This window comes from Myotis daubentonii, chromosome 3, assembly GCF_963259705.1.
Source record: "Myotis daubentonii chromosome 3, mMyoDau2.1, whole genome shotgun sequence".
Taxonomy (NCBI): domain Eukaryota; kingdom Metazoa; phylum Chordata; class Mammalia; order Chiroptera; family Vespertilionidae; genus Myotis; species Myotis daubentonii.
In genome coordinates, this window is record NC_081842.1 from 167,982,935 (window position 1) to 167,996,762 (window position 13,828).

The 13,828-nt window shown below is 34.7% G+C and overlaps 1 protein-coding gene across 1 annotated transcript in view; it reads left to right on the forward strand.

The window, feature by feature from the left end:
• The window catches only part of NEGR1 (neuronal growth regulator 1), an 893,227-nt gene that overhangs the window by 563,183 nt on the left and 316,216 nt on the right, over positions 1 to 13,828 (forward strand). The window contains exon 4 of the mRNA XM_059689178.1: positions 12,871 to 13,002. Coding sequence (XP_059545161.1) covers positions 12,871 to 13,002 — 132 coding nt within the window. The remainder of the gene's footprint in view (positions 1 to 12,870; positions 13,003 to 13,828) is intronic.

Sequence of the window (13,828 nt, forward strand, 5' to 3'; positions counted from 1 at the left end):
GGCCTGGCCACTCCTCACGGTCCCCCGCCAGCCTGCTTGCCCCATGCAGTCTGTTGTTCAGTCGTTTGGTCATCCCTCACTAACCACCCTGCCGGCCTGGTTGTAGGCAGCCATCTTGTGAGGGCGTAGGGGTTAATTTTCATATTACCTCTTTATTATATAGGATTTTTGTATAAACATGAGCTTCTATTTCTCTGGGAGTGAGACTGCATGTTTAATAATATGAAAAATTGATAAACTGTTTTCCAAAGGGACTGTAGGGTTTTACATTTCTGCCAGCAATACAGGAGAACTCAAGGTGTTCTACTTCTCACCTGCACTATCCAGTGTTTTGTTTTTTATGTTTTGTTTTCTTTCATTTTCTCCATTTCTTTCTTTTTTCCCCTTAACTTTTATAATGACTAAGCCAATTCATCATTTTATGACATGTCTTTTTACCATCTGAGTTTTTTTTTTTAATAAAGTTTTTGTTTAAGTGTTTTGCTCATTTTTTTTAATGAAGTTGTAAATTTTCCTGAATTTTGAGAGTTCCTTATATATTCTGAATACAAACCCTCTGTCTAATGTGATTTATAAACTTTTCTCTCATTATGTAGCTTGCCTTTTTAACTAATGGTGTTTACAAAGCAAACATTTTGTTTAATTTTGACGAAATCCAATTTATCAATATCTTCTGTGTGGCTTGTGGTTTTGTATCATATCAAAAAACTCTTCGCCTAAGTCAAGGTCACAAAGACATTCTCCTTCATTTTACTCTAGAATATTTATAGCTGTATGGATTCACATTTAGGTCAATGATGAGTGTTCAGTTAATTTATGTAGAATATGTAAGATATGGGTCAGGGCCGACAACCATGAATTGACCCACATCTTAGGGGGAATGCATTTATTCTTACATAATTAAATATGAGGTCAGATATAGGGCTTTCATACAAGTTTTTTCAGGTTAAAAAGGTTCCCTCTAATTCTCAGTTTTCTGAAACTGTTTTATTATCTTGAATGAATGTTAAATTTTTTCAATGAGTAATTGGCATCTAGAAATACTTGTATATTTCTGTTGTTGTTCTTAATATAGTGAATTATATTGCTTTATTTTTTCAGTTGTATAACAAGTCTTTCAATCATTGAAAAAAACACAGTTGGTTTGGTGTGTTATAATTTTAAAATATTACCGGATTTGTTTACTGTACATTTTAAAAATATTTGTGTATATATTTGCTTTTTCCCTTTAGTGTTGCCTTTAGTATTGATATTAAGATGATGCTAGCCTCATAAAATGAATTGAGGAGTTTTCCATGTCCATTTTCAGAAAGAATTTGTGTAAACCTGATATTATGTCTTCCATAAAATCTTTCTAAACATGACCTTGGAGGTTTCTTTGTGGGTAATTACAAATTTAATTTCTTCTAATTGCATGCATGTTAAATATTGATATTTTGTATTTTTCTAAGTCAGTTTGGATATTTGTGTTTTTCAAGGAATTTGTCTATTTAATTTAAATTATTGTGTTAAATGATAGGAAGTTTTTCTTAATATTTGATTAGTAGCCATTCATTTTTTTCTTATAGTAATACCCTCTCTTTCACCTCTGATATTGTTAATTTGTGTCATCATTCTTTATATTCTTTATTAATCTGGGTAAGATTTATCCATTTCAGTAAACTTTTAAAAGAATAGATTTTGGTTTCAATAATTCTCTTTTGCCCATTTTTAATTTTACTTAAAGTTAGGTTTTATTGGTTCTCTTTCTAGCTTTGTAGGGTTGAAGCTTATGAGGTTAATTTAAAATTTTTATTCTTTTTTGTTGTCTTTCCATTGTATTCAAGCTTGCATAGTTTTAGATAAGAAATCTGAACATTTCTTATTTCTATTTTTTTGTATGCAGTGTGTATTTTATATCTGGCCACTTGTTAGATTTCTCTCTGGTTTTCAGCAGCTTAATTATAAAGTGCCTTTGAGTGATTTTATTTGTTTTTATACTGCTTGAAGTTTGTAAGATTCTTGGAGTTGCCATTTTACTGTATGCATCAAGTTTAGAAAATATGTGGCCTTATTTTCTTTAAATATATTTTCTAACCCCTTCATAGGATCCCAATACATACAGTCCTCGGGTTACGTGGTTTCGTGGCTAAGTCGCCATCTCCCATTTATTTATATATATAAAAAAAGATCCGTCATTTAGACGTATGTACATATGTGCTTTATGTTTTTTTATTATTTATTTACCATAAGTAAAGGTAAGAGGTTGTTATCTTTCTTTTAATTTTTTTTTTTTACTGTTTCACTTCATTGCTGCTGTTTATGTGTTCCATGTGGGTGACGTAGGTGCTTATGTAAGTGGGTTCCGCTTTATGACTTACAGCGAAAATCACGTTATGTGGCACCATAGGAATGGATCTCCGACGTAACCCAAGGACCTACTGTATCCATATATGAGAACATTTTATACTGTTCCACTTATTACTGTTTGTTTCATTATTAGTATTTTTCTCCCTTTGCTTCAGATTGCATAAATATGAAATACTCTTGCTATGCTCTTAAATTTAATAATTTTTCAGTATCTACTCTGCTGTTGATTTCAGCAAATTAATATTTTATTTGAAATGTTTTGTGTCCCTATATCAAGAATTTTCATTTTTTTTCTATTTCCCACTTATCTCATTATATTCATGTATTTTCTTTAATACTTGAACATAGTTTTAATAGCTTGCTACTTTAAAACCTTTGTCTGATTATTCTATCATCTCTATCACTCCTATATCTCATTCTGTTTATTGATTTTTTGCCCTTATATGTTCAGTTTCCTGATTCTTGGAATATATAGTAATTTTTATTGAATATTGGACCTTGTGTTGCTACATTGTTGAATGTCTAGATATTGTTTGGTTTTTAAAGTGTTGGATTTTTTTCTCATAGGAAGCTGCATTGTTTAAAGATAAATTTGGTCCATTGAACCTTGCTTTTAAAATATAAAAAGAAGTCTATATAAGTCTTTAGTTTTGTTTTTTGTTGTTTTTTGTGTTTTTTTGTTGTTTGTTTGTTTGTTTTTTTACCAGCCTTACTACCTAAACATGAGCCCTCCACTGAATGCTCTGGTACTTACAGGAGCCTCCCGGTTCTTGATGGTCAGAAATCAAATGTCTACTTTCCTTGTCTGACCTCTCAGAATTCTCCTACTTACACACTCATTCTTCTTTCTCCAACTTTTTTGGTGTTTCTTCCTTTGCATGTAAAGCCTTGGCCTCAGTACATGCAAGGAAACAAATGTAGATTCCTTAGCTGGTTGTGTGGGTTTCTTCTCCTTAGAATTCTGTACCACTACTTCCAGGGCCCTTGGCCTGCCTGTATGCTAATCTTTCATTGTTTAGCTCAATGGTATCATTGGGCTGTGCTTTCCACCTCTCTGAGTTTAGGGCGTGAAAGTTGCTTTCAGATAGACAGCCATGGAGCTCACCTTGGAGCTCGCCTTGTTTATATCATATGCTGTGAATGTGTGAAAAGGTCTTTCAAATAGTTTATCAATTTTTCTAGTGGTTTATAGCAAAAAAGGTAAGTCTGGTCTTTGTTCCTAAATGTAACTAGAAGCAGAATTCCAGAGTTATCTTTTTAAAAATATTCAAATGTGTCATACTCTTTTGATTATAGTAGTGTAATTCTTCCTCAAGTTACAAAATTCAAACAAATTCATTAAAAATTGTCCAAGACCTTAAAGGCTTTGCTCTCTGCTGAAAATACCAGCCTCACCTCTACCCATTCTTGCTAAATTAATGCTCTGACCTAACCAAACTTTTAAAATTTTTTATATTGTTAAAATATATTTTTATTGATTTTTAGCGAGAGAGGAAGGGAGCGAGACAGAGAGATAGAAACATTGATGAAAGAAAGAGACGTCAATTAGCTGCCTCCTACACTCCCCCTACTGGGGGTTGAGCCCAAAACCTGGGCATGTGCCCTGACTGGGAATCTAACCTGGTGCCTCTTGCTTATAGGTTGACACTCAACCATTGTGGCATACTGGCCAGGCCAAACTTTTAGAATTTTTACTTGAAATTATGACAGCACAATTATGATGGCAAAGCATCTTATATTTGTCCCAAATATAATATTTATTTCACTTTATTGAACTTGCCTGCTTATATTTTTGCTTCCCCAATGAACGATGCACTTTTTGAAATGGAAACAATATGGTTCACTGGTCAGAGATTCTCACATAATTAATATCTATTGAATGGAAGGAAAGAATGCAGGCAGGAAAGAAAGCAGCAATTGATCAGGAGCTGAATTGAGAGCTTTCCTTCAGTGCTATCTGGTGTACTATGATAAATTATAACAACAAAACAATAAAAACCTTGAGCTTTTAATCACTGGTTGCATTTATTTGCTTCTGATACCTTTGTTTCAATCATTTAGTATATAATTTCCATAATTTCATCTAACCATACACCCTCCCCTTATTGCTCCTTTAAACCCCACTATTTTCTGTGCTCTAACAAAACTTCCCAGAATCATATTACCCAATTTGATTTGTGGTACATTCTCATGAAAATAACTTGCTTCAAAGGAATGTCTTATTAGATTTATTTTTCCTAACTTCACTCATATTTTCAGAGGTATTAATAAACTCAACAACTTTATAACTAAGGCCACTTATTTTTTCCTGCTGTCTTTGAAAATTATAAACAAATTAAGATTTTTATATGCAAGTAGGACTGCCAAGTCTAGTGAAGAACTGTGACAGGCAGAAAAATGATACCAAGGAAGGCCATGCCCCAATCCCTCAAACCTGTGACTATGTCACCTTACATGGTAAAGAGAATGTGCAGATGTAATTAAGGATATTATCTTGGATCAGGCAGGTGGACTAAATTTAATACATGAGTCCTTAAAAGTAGAAGAGAAAGGCAGAAGAGTGGCTCAGAGAGATGAGACTGGAGGCAATAGAGATTTAAATTAGGAGAGACACTTGACCCACCACTTGCTGGCTTGGAAGATGGAGGAAGAGGGCTGTGATCCAAGCAATGAGAGTAGTCTCTAACAGTGGTTCTCAACCTTCCTAATGCCACGACCCTTTAATAGAGTTCCTCATGTTGTGGTGACCCCCAATTTCATTGTTACAAATTGAACATAATTAAAGCATAGTGATTAATCACAAAAACAATAGGTAATTATATATGTGTTTTCCAATGGTCTTAGGCAACTCCTGTGAAAGGGTCATTCGACCCCCAAAGGGGTCGCGACCCCAGGTTGAGAACCGCTTTTCTAGAAGCTGAGAATAACCATCCACCAAGGAAACGGGGATCCCGGCAATACACCTGCAAGGAACAGACTCCTCCCAACAACCCGAAGGAGCAAAACAAGCCTCCAGGAAGGAAGCTTGTACTGCTGACACTTTTGTTTTAGTTGAATGAGATCCTGAATCATTTCATGTTGTTGCTGTAACAAATTACCACAAAGTCAGTGATTAAAACAGCACAAATGTATTACTTTACACTTCTGTAGGTCAGAAGTCTGGCACCAGTCTCAGCAGGTTAGAAGCTACGTGTTGACAAGCTGTGTTCCTTTTTGTAAGCTCTAGAGGAGAATCAATTCCTTGCTGTCATCTGAGGGCCATTCCCGGTTTTAGAGGCCACAGCTGTCCTTGGCTTGGACCTCACTCCCTCCATCTTCAGAGTCAGCCATAGTGACTTATCCCGTCACATCTCTCAGTGCACTCTTTTTTTGTCCTGTCCTACTCTTACGGACACATGTGATAGATTGGACCCTTCCAAATAATTAATTGCCCATCTCAGGGTACTTGACATTAATCAAATCTGCAAAGTCTTATTTGCCATGCAAGCTAATAGAGTTGCAGACCCCAGTGATTAGGGTCTGGATATCTTTGGGGGACCCATTATTCTAATTATCACAGGCCTGTGCTGTGTTTCTGAACTAAATACTAAATTTGTATGATTTTAAACCAGTAAATTTGTGGTAATTTGTTATAACAGCCATACAAAACTAACACAAGACCAATAACATCCTTCAAAAATTAAATTAATAACTATATATTATTTTATAGTTCTAAGAGCAACGATTACATAGACGTGACCTACTTTAGTGCATATAGAGAATAAGCATGTTTATTATCACCATTTATAAAGTTAATGCTAATGTAGCATTTCAGTGATATATAGATCAGGCATATAGGTTTTGAAATTAGTTCTGAATATCATATCTGTCAATGGGCTCATCAGAAAGAAATGTAACCTCTTTAAATGCTAGTATCGGTACTAATAAAAGGATAATGTGCTAACTAGGGCAGACGTCCATCCGGACAAAACCACAGTGGCTGCAAGGAATGGGGCTCACAGCAGCCATGGGCTCAGGCATCCGTGAGCCTCAGTGGCTGTGAGGCCTGGGGCTCAGGCCTCGCAGCTGCCCTAACCGGCAGTGGCAGCAGCAGCAGGTTTATGGGGGCGGCACCTTCCCCTGATCAGCCCAGTCACCTCCTAAAGAGGACATCCCCTGAGGGCTCCTGGACTGTGAGAGGGGGCAGGCTGGGCTGAGGGACCACCCCCGCCAGTGCACGAATTTTCATGCACTGGGCCTCTAGTCTTATTATATGTAATGAAATTTACCTCATATGTATACCTAAGTTTAACTGAGGAATTCATAGTAAAATCATTTAGCACGATACCTTACACACAATAAGGAATTAATAAAAGGTATATGTTATTTTTATTTATGGTGATGTGGTTAATCATTATTTAAATAAGAAGATTAATTTACCTTTTCTAATGAAATGTCAAATTTTCTGAACTTTCTATTCTTATCTTTCTTTAATTATATAGTCAACAAATATATAGAGCCCATACTAAACTTGGAATATGTTGAGGCTTTTTATATCACAGAATTTACAGTGTAACACAAAACATATTTTAAAAGTTACTAATAATTAAATAAGTAATAGGAAACATGTACATAACACATAACATTAGTGATATATATATATATGTATATATACATATATATTGTAAACATGTGACATGAATCTACTAGACTGAGTTGTGAGTAAGTCATGAAAGGTTCCTCTGAGGAGGTAATGCATAAGCAGAGACCTGAAGGATGAGAAGCAGTGATTAGGGTGAATTGAAGGATAAGGTGTTTCAGGCAGCAAGAATCAAGTGCATAAAGATAAAAAAAAGTCCAGAAGGATGCTATCTCACTCAGCTGACAATTCCCTTCACAAACTCAAAGCTAAAAGCCATCTTTGAATATTGTTTTCAGATCAGAGACTATTCAAGGATGACTATATACATATATATATATAATATATATAGTGAATATTATATATAATATATAATATATAATATATAATATATAATATATAATATATAATATATAATATATAATGTATAATGTATAATGTATAATGTATAACATATAACGTATAACGTATAACGTCTAACGTCTAACGTATAACGTATAACATATAACATATAATATATAATATATAATATATATTAGGGCAGACGTCCATCCGGACAAAACCACAGTGGCTGCAAGGCGTGGGGCTCATGGCAGCCATGGGTTCAGGCAGCCGTTAGCCTCAAAATATATATATATATATATATATATATATATATATATATATATATATATATGAAAAGTGGAGTGAATCAAGAAGGTTAAATTGCCCTTGGGCATTCAGACAGAGAGAAAGTGACCCCACATGAGATTAACTGTCAACTCCACCTACAGATCTACAGGACAATGTGTGTGATGATCTCCTACAGCGGTATGAGAACTGAACTGGTAATTTCTAATAATGCTACTTGAGTGACTTTCTTACTTTAACTTCTAGTTCCCTTGAATAACATGTTAAGACAGAAGCACTAATTCTTGAATATAGTGACTTCTCACCATGGAAACAATATTTATCTAAATTGACCTTCCTGGCATGCCTAAACCTGTGCATTGTAATAACAGGTAATGCATTTTTTAATTCCTAAGATGAGTTCTAAGTGCTTTAATTCCATTAACCCAATTAATCCTCACAACATCTATATGAGGCAGGTTCTGTTATCCTCACACATCTCAGATGAGTAAACTCACCATTAAGTTTCTTGTAAAATATATCTATAAATGGCAGAGCTGGATTTGAAGCCAGATAGACAGTTCTAGAACCCGCATCCCTAACTTCTCAGTATGGTAACATCCGTAGAAGAAATACTTGCAGGATACCAAATATGCTGGTGGATAATAAGCTGACAGAAAATAACAATCATAAATGTAAATAAACCCTTTGAAGGATATTTTGAGAATTCACTTGCAGGTGACCATTCAGTAATAAATGGCTATGAGACCCTAACAAAATATACTCCTGCAGTAAAACCTTGAAAAGTGGATGACTCCTTCTGAGCAAGGGTTTTGGAAAACGATTGGAATAACTCTGCAAATCAATATACAATCATTGACCTGAGTATATGCATTCAGAGACCAGTAACTGAGACACGGGGCTTCTAGAAGTGGTTTGAGAATTACTTAGGAGGCAAAATTTACAGGCCACAGTGACTGATGGTTGTGGGCACTGAGATAAAATGTATTGTCAAAGTTAATAAGGAGGTTTCTGGCTTGAGCAACTGGGTGATGGTCAAAGCACTCACAGGCTTGGAGCACAGGAGGAGCTGCAGAGATGGCAGGGAAGGGCGGGCTGTGTTGAGTGTGTCGACTGTGAGATGTCGGTGAGTCATCCAAATGGAGATGTCCGGTTAAATGTATTTAAGTTTCAAGACAGAGTTATAGACTAAGTAGATCAATCAAGGGTTTATCAATACATAAATAGTAATGAAATGCAAATGAATGAACAAGATCCCCTGTAAATAGTGTCCTCAGTGAGGGGAAAAAAAGTCAGGACTAAATCAATATTTAAGGGATGTGAAACAGTAAAGGATTTCTCTTGAAAAAGTGAAAGCAAATGATCAGAAAGATGAGAGGAAAACTCATGAAAGATAATGTCCTAGAAATTAAGAAAAGCAAGATTTATTTTGTCAAATGTTTTTTTTCTGAAAATTATTAGTACTTTGTAGAAATTTGATGCTGTTGCTAGCAGTTTTTATGTGCAATATAAAGTATGGTTCATATGACTTATCAAACCATGAAGCTAAGTCTTAATACACTTTTCGTGGCCACCATAGCAATATTTCTGGCCAGGTTCTTATAAATCTGACGAGAGAGATTTTATAAAGCATAGCTACATCCTATTTTTTCAGCTTTCCTTTTGAAAATGGTGATAATAGTGGCATTATTAAAAGCATGGGGAATCTTTTCAGTTCTTCATTTTTTGAGACAAGTCTACCTCTGCCTGGAAGAGACTACACATAAAAGAGAACTATTGTTGAGAGTATAGGCAGTACTTATCCCTTTTTCTTCAAATCGTATTGAAAGTTTTTGTTAGTCTTTATGATTTTGCAAAGGATCTATGAAAACTGTAGTCTGTTCTCACCATGGCCATCACCTATCACTTCAGGATGTCAGCAAAGATGGCAATGCTTTGTAAATTCCTTTTCCTTCTCCTTGACTCAGAAAGAGAAGTGACAACTTCTTTGAATGTAAGTGCTTAGTTTTGATTTTCTGTGCTCTTATCTTTACAGGGCTTTATTCATTCATTTTATAAGTGTCCTTATTTATTTACTCAAATAGTTACCAAGAATAGGATGTTTCAGGCATGCCCCTGGGGCTGAAGACACAGAGATGAACAAAACAGAAACTGTCACTGCACTCACAGAGATTGGCAAAATCTGTGACCAGAGAGGGCTGCCGTATTTCATTGACATTTATTTATATTGGTATCCTGAATATAAGAAAATATTGCATAATGTTTTTATTTTTCATCTAAATTTATAAGAGCACCCGAAGGTATTGAATATCCTCATAAACACTGTAAAGGCTTGGTGTTAGTGATGGTCCTCATGTCTCTAGCTCCCTATATCACTCAGTCTTGCTCTTTACCCTGCCTTTGGGGAAAGTAGTTGGGCTACATTGCATAGACTGAAATGTTCTTTGCATTTTAATGTACTGTGCTCAAATCCTCTCCCCTTGTGTCAGGAGTGATGAAAAAAGAGGCAACCCAGCCAAGTATAAAAGAGGATTGGTTTCCTGGGCTCCACAACTAAGGTGAAAAATTACTATTGGGGAAAATAGGACAAGAAAAACCAGAGGCAGCCAAGCCAAGTACAGACAACTAGGAAGCTTCAGAGTTTGAGTCCTGAGGGGCTACTCCAAGTTTCAAAACTGAAATTTATGCCTGGTGAGATCAGACTGAGAAGAGAGCAAGGAAGAGTTCAGGATAGAAACAGAGCTACTTGTGTAAACACAAGAGAATACTTAGAGCACACATACAGGAAGAGCTGCTGCATAGTATGTTGAATGTAAGTGAGAAAAATAAAGTGAACCATGAAGTTATGCTTCCCCTCACCCTCCCGCCCCATAAGTGTCTTTATATTAGTGCTATATTACCGATGGTTAGTGTTGGCAATACCATTCAGTCACAGGTTCTATAGGTATCGAATTAAGAAATGCATACACACTTACTGCTAATTCTGGTAGTTGTAAATAGGGACATTGTTCTTTGGTGGAGTTGAGAAGGATCCCGAAATAGGGTTAAGTAGATTGTGTAGTGAGCTCCAGAGATAAACACTCACTAGTTATAAATGGTGTTCTTTGGAGTTGACTGATGTAGTGGTTCTGACACTGGAGATATCTTTGTTGTGCAGCTTATTATAGTTGCTTTTAATCTTTCAGAGCCTTTTTTATTTTTTCCTGGTAGACATACCTTTCTAATGTGTTTCTTTTTATCCTTCAATACTTTAATAACAATTGTTCATATATCTACAATGTTTAAACAGCAAAAGGCAGTAATACAGAAACTCACACACACCATATTTAATTATTTATTTAAGAATTAGAAAATAGTTGATTATTCAAACAGGTATAATGTACATTTTTTTATCAAAAAATTCATTTTGGAGGATAAATTTTTTTAAAATTATCTCAGTACACAAAAATAGAAATATTCAAGTAACATTTTAATGCTGAAAATAAGTTAGGCCTTAATAAATTTGTTTTCACAATGTTTTATAGTAGGATACCTTTAACGTGATTGGCTTCATTTTTCATTGCTATCCAGGTTAATTCTGATACAGTATATCAATTCTTCCATACTTTAATTTCCATTTAATATTGTTCTTACATTAATTCAAGTTATACTTTAAAAATTCTAGGATGTGATTAAAGATTCTGCCCTCCCTATATTTTAGTAGATTTTACAGATACATATAAGCTTAGATTATTTTCATTAATAAGAGTGAAAATAAGAGAAGAGGACGGGAACAATAGAAAACCAATCAATGTTTTACTTGTATATTGGAGTCAGGTAAGGACACTGGGTGGAACCAAAAAAGTGATTATAGAATCAGATTTTAAGTATATGGACTTTGAAGACAACTTGTGCTTTTGTAACTTTTCTTCTTATACCTGAAATAGCTTACCAGCCAATTACCATCCAAGTATAACACTCCTCTGTCTACACTTCATGATTAACCAGAAAAAAAAGAAGTAATGCCTTAATAATATACTTCCTAAACACTCCAGGTTGCAACTAACAAAGTCTTAGTAACCTAGAAGGCAGACAGAGCAGCAACTGATTTAGGGCCAGGTAACAGATCCCACAGGAAAAAAATAAAAGTGTTGTTGTTGTTTTTAATTGACATGGATTTTAGATTTGGAGCAGCATAACTAAATTTTATTTTGCTTCATTCACATAAAATTCAATATTCTTACTGGTTGTATAACATACATTATTAGAGTAGTTTTGGTGACAAAGTAAGATGAACACAAAACTACGGATGATTTTGGGAACAGACCATTTAATGGAATCATTGTTTTATTTTCCAGTTTTCTTTGGTATGCCTTGAAATGTGATTTTAAAAGACTTGTCCAAGAAGGGAGAAGGGTCACAACCTCTTGAAATTCACATTTCGTTTGCCATGATAATCACAGCCTTTCCCGCCACATGTTTCTCTGCTTTCAAATAAATAAAAATTCCATTATTTCAGAAGGCATCGTTCTTTTTTTCAATCTAACTCATTGGGGATATTCTTTCACCTGTGATTATGTCTTTATATTTTTAATCTGCTGCAGTTTTTAGTCAAATAGGATGTTTTCCTGAAATATTAAAAATAAAGATAATTTAGTGTGCTTTTAATGACCACTATAACTTTTCTTTTGAGAGCCATAAAGATTTTTTGAGGTTTATTGTGTAAGTCATATATAGTATATAAGATGTACCTCTCTTGAAAAAAATTTAATAATTTTGGAAACTGAAACATGGTAATGATTTATTATATCTCTCTACTATTTTCAAGCCATCTGGCTTGAAACACTGAGGATGAGATTTCCCCAAAAGGAAAGTAACATTTAGTTAGGTTAAGTGTCAGGTTGCTAGCATACAGTGTATAAAAGTCAATATGAACCAAGTGATATTAGCGAACTTCATCTGCACTGCTAGGAGGTTGTTGAACTCAATTACAGAAATGTGCCAAGCTCTATTTGATGCATGACAAGGTTAGGAGACCACAATCAATTAAAAAGAACACATGTAGATCCTATTCTGGGGAAACAGTATTGTTATAGTCCCTTGTTCAGTTTTTGCTTTTTTTTCTCTGACGTTTCCTCTGAACACAGGAGAACAAAGGTTTTAATAATTCCCCAGTTTCATTTGAAATTGTTTTGTCACCAATATCTAATAGGAAGACCCAAGTTTGTTGTTTTACTTGAATGAAGCCTCAGGTGGCTACAATTTAAAATGCTCTAATTTTTTTTTTCTTGTAGCCAAACCATTTGAAAACGGACAGTATTTGGACATTTATGGAATCACCAGGGACCAGGCTGGAGAATATGAATGCAGTGCAGAAAACGATGTGTCATTCCCGGATGTGAAGAAAGTAAAAATTGTCGTAAACTGTAAGTCCCATCAACTTTTATCAAAACAACCTCAGAGGAAAAATGCTGTCTGAAATTTATGTTGTTGTTTTTAATAGTCTATTGATAAAGACCACCTAATGATGTAAAAAATGCATATATGTTAAAATATTGGTCAAATTGTTTTATGTATCATCAATTATCCCCAATAATCCCATCATCATTCAGTTGAATGTGCAGATGGAAATATTTCCTATATCCCCCAAGTCCCTGCCATTCTAAACGGTGGTATCCCTACCTCTAAAGCACTGCAGACACATGGTGTTTTCGTCATTCTTGTAGCTTTCATCTGTAGCTTGTTTTGACTTAATGTAACTGTGAGACTCCTAATCAAACCTGATGGAAATGAAGTGTGCTGGTCAGTACTCAACAAAGAAAGCAGTTACTGTGCTGCTCCTATTACTTAGGTTATTTAATTTAAAAAACATGGAAAAAAATAACTTTTCTCATAAACATCATTATTAGGAAGTTGATGTAGTGAGAGATATCTGCAGAACTATCAATGTCACTATCCATGCCCTTTCTTTAAATGCATCTCAAACTATTGATGTAAAATATTTTTCATTAACACCCTATTTTATACCTTATGATTTCAACAGCCATAACTGAAATAGTTTTTTAAAATTTATCTTTATTGTTGAAAGGATTACAGATGTTCCTTTTTCTTCCCCCATTGACCTCTCCACCTCACACTACCACTCCCTGACTTCAACAGGACAATTGTCTGTGTCCATGGGTTATACATATCTTACCTAATAATAGACAAACATGTAAATTGACCATCCCTCTGCTATGCTCACCAGCCAAT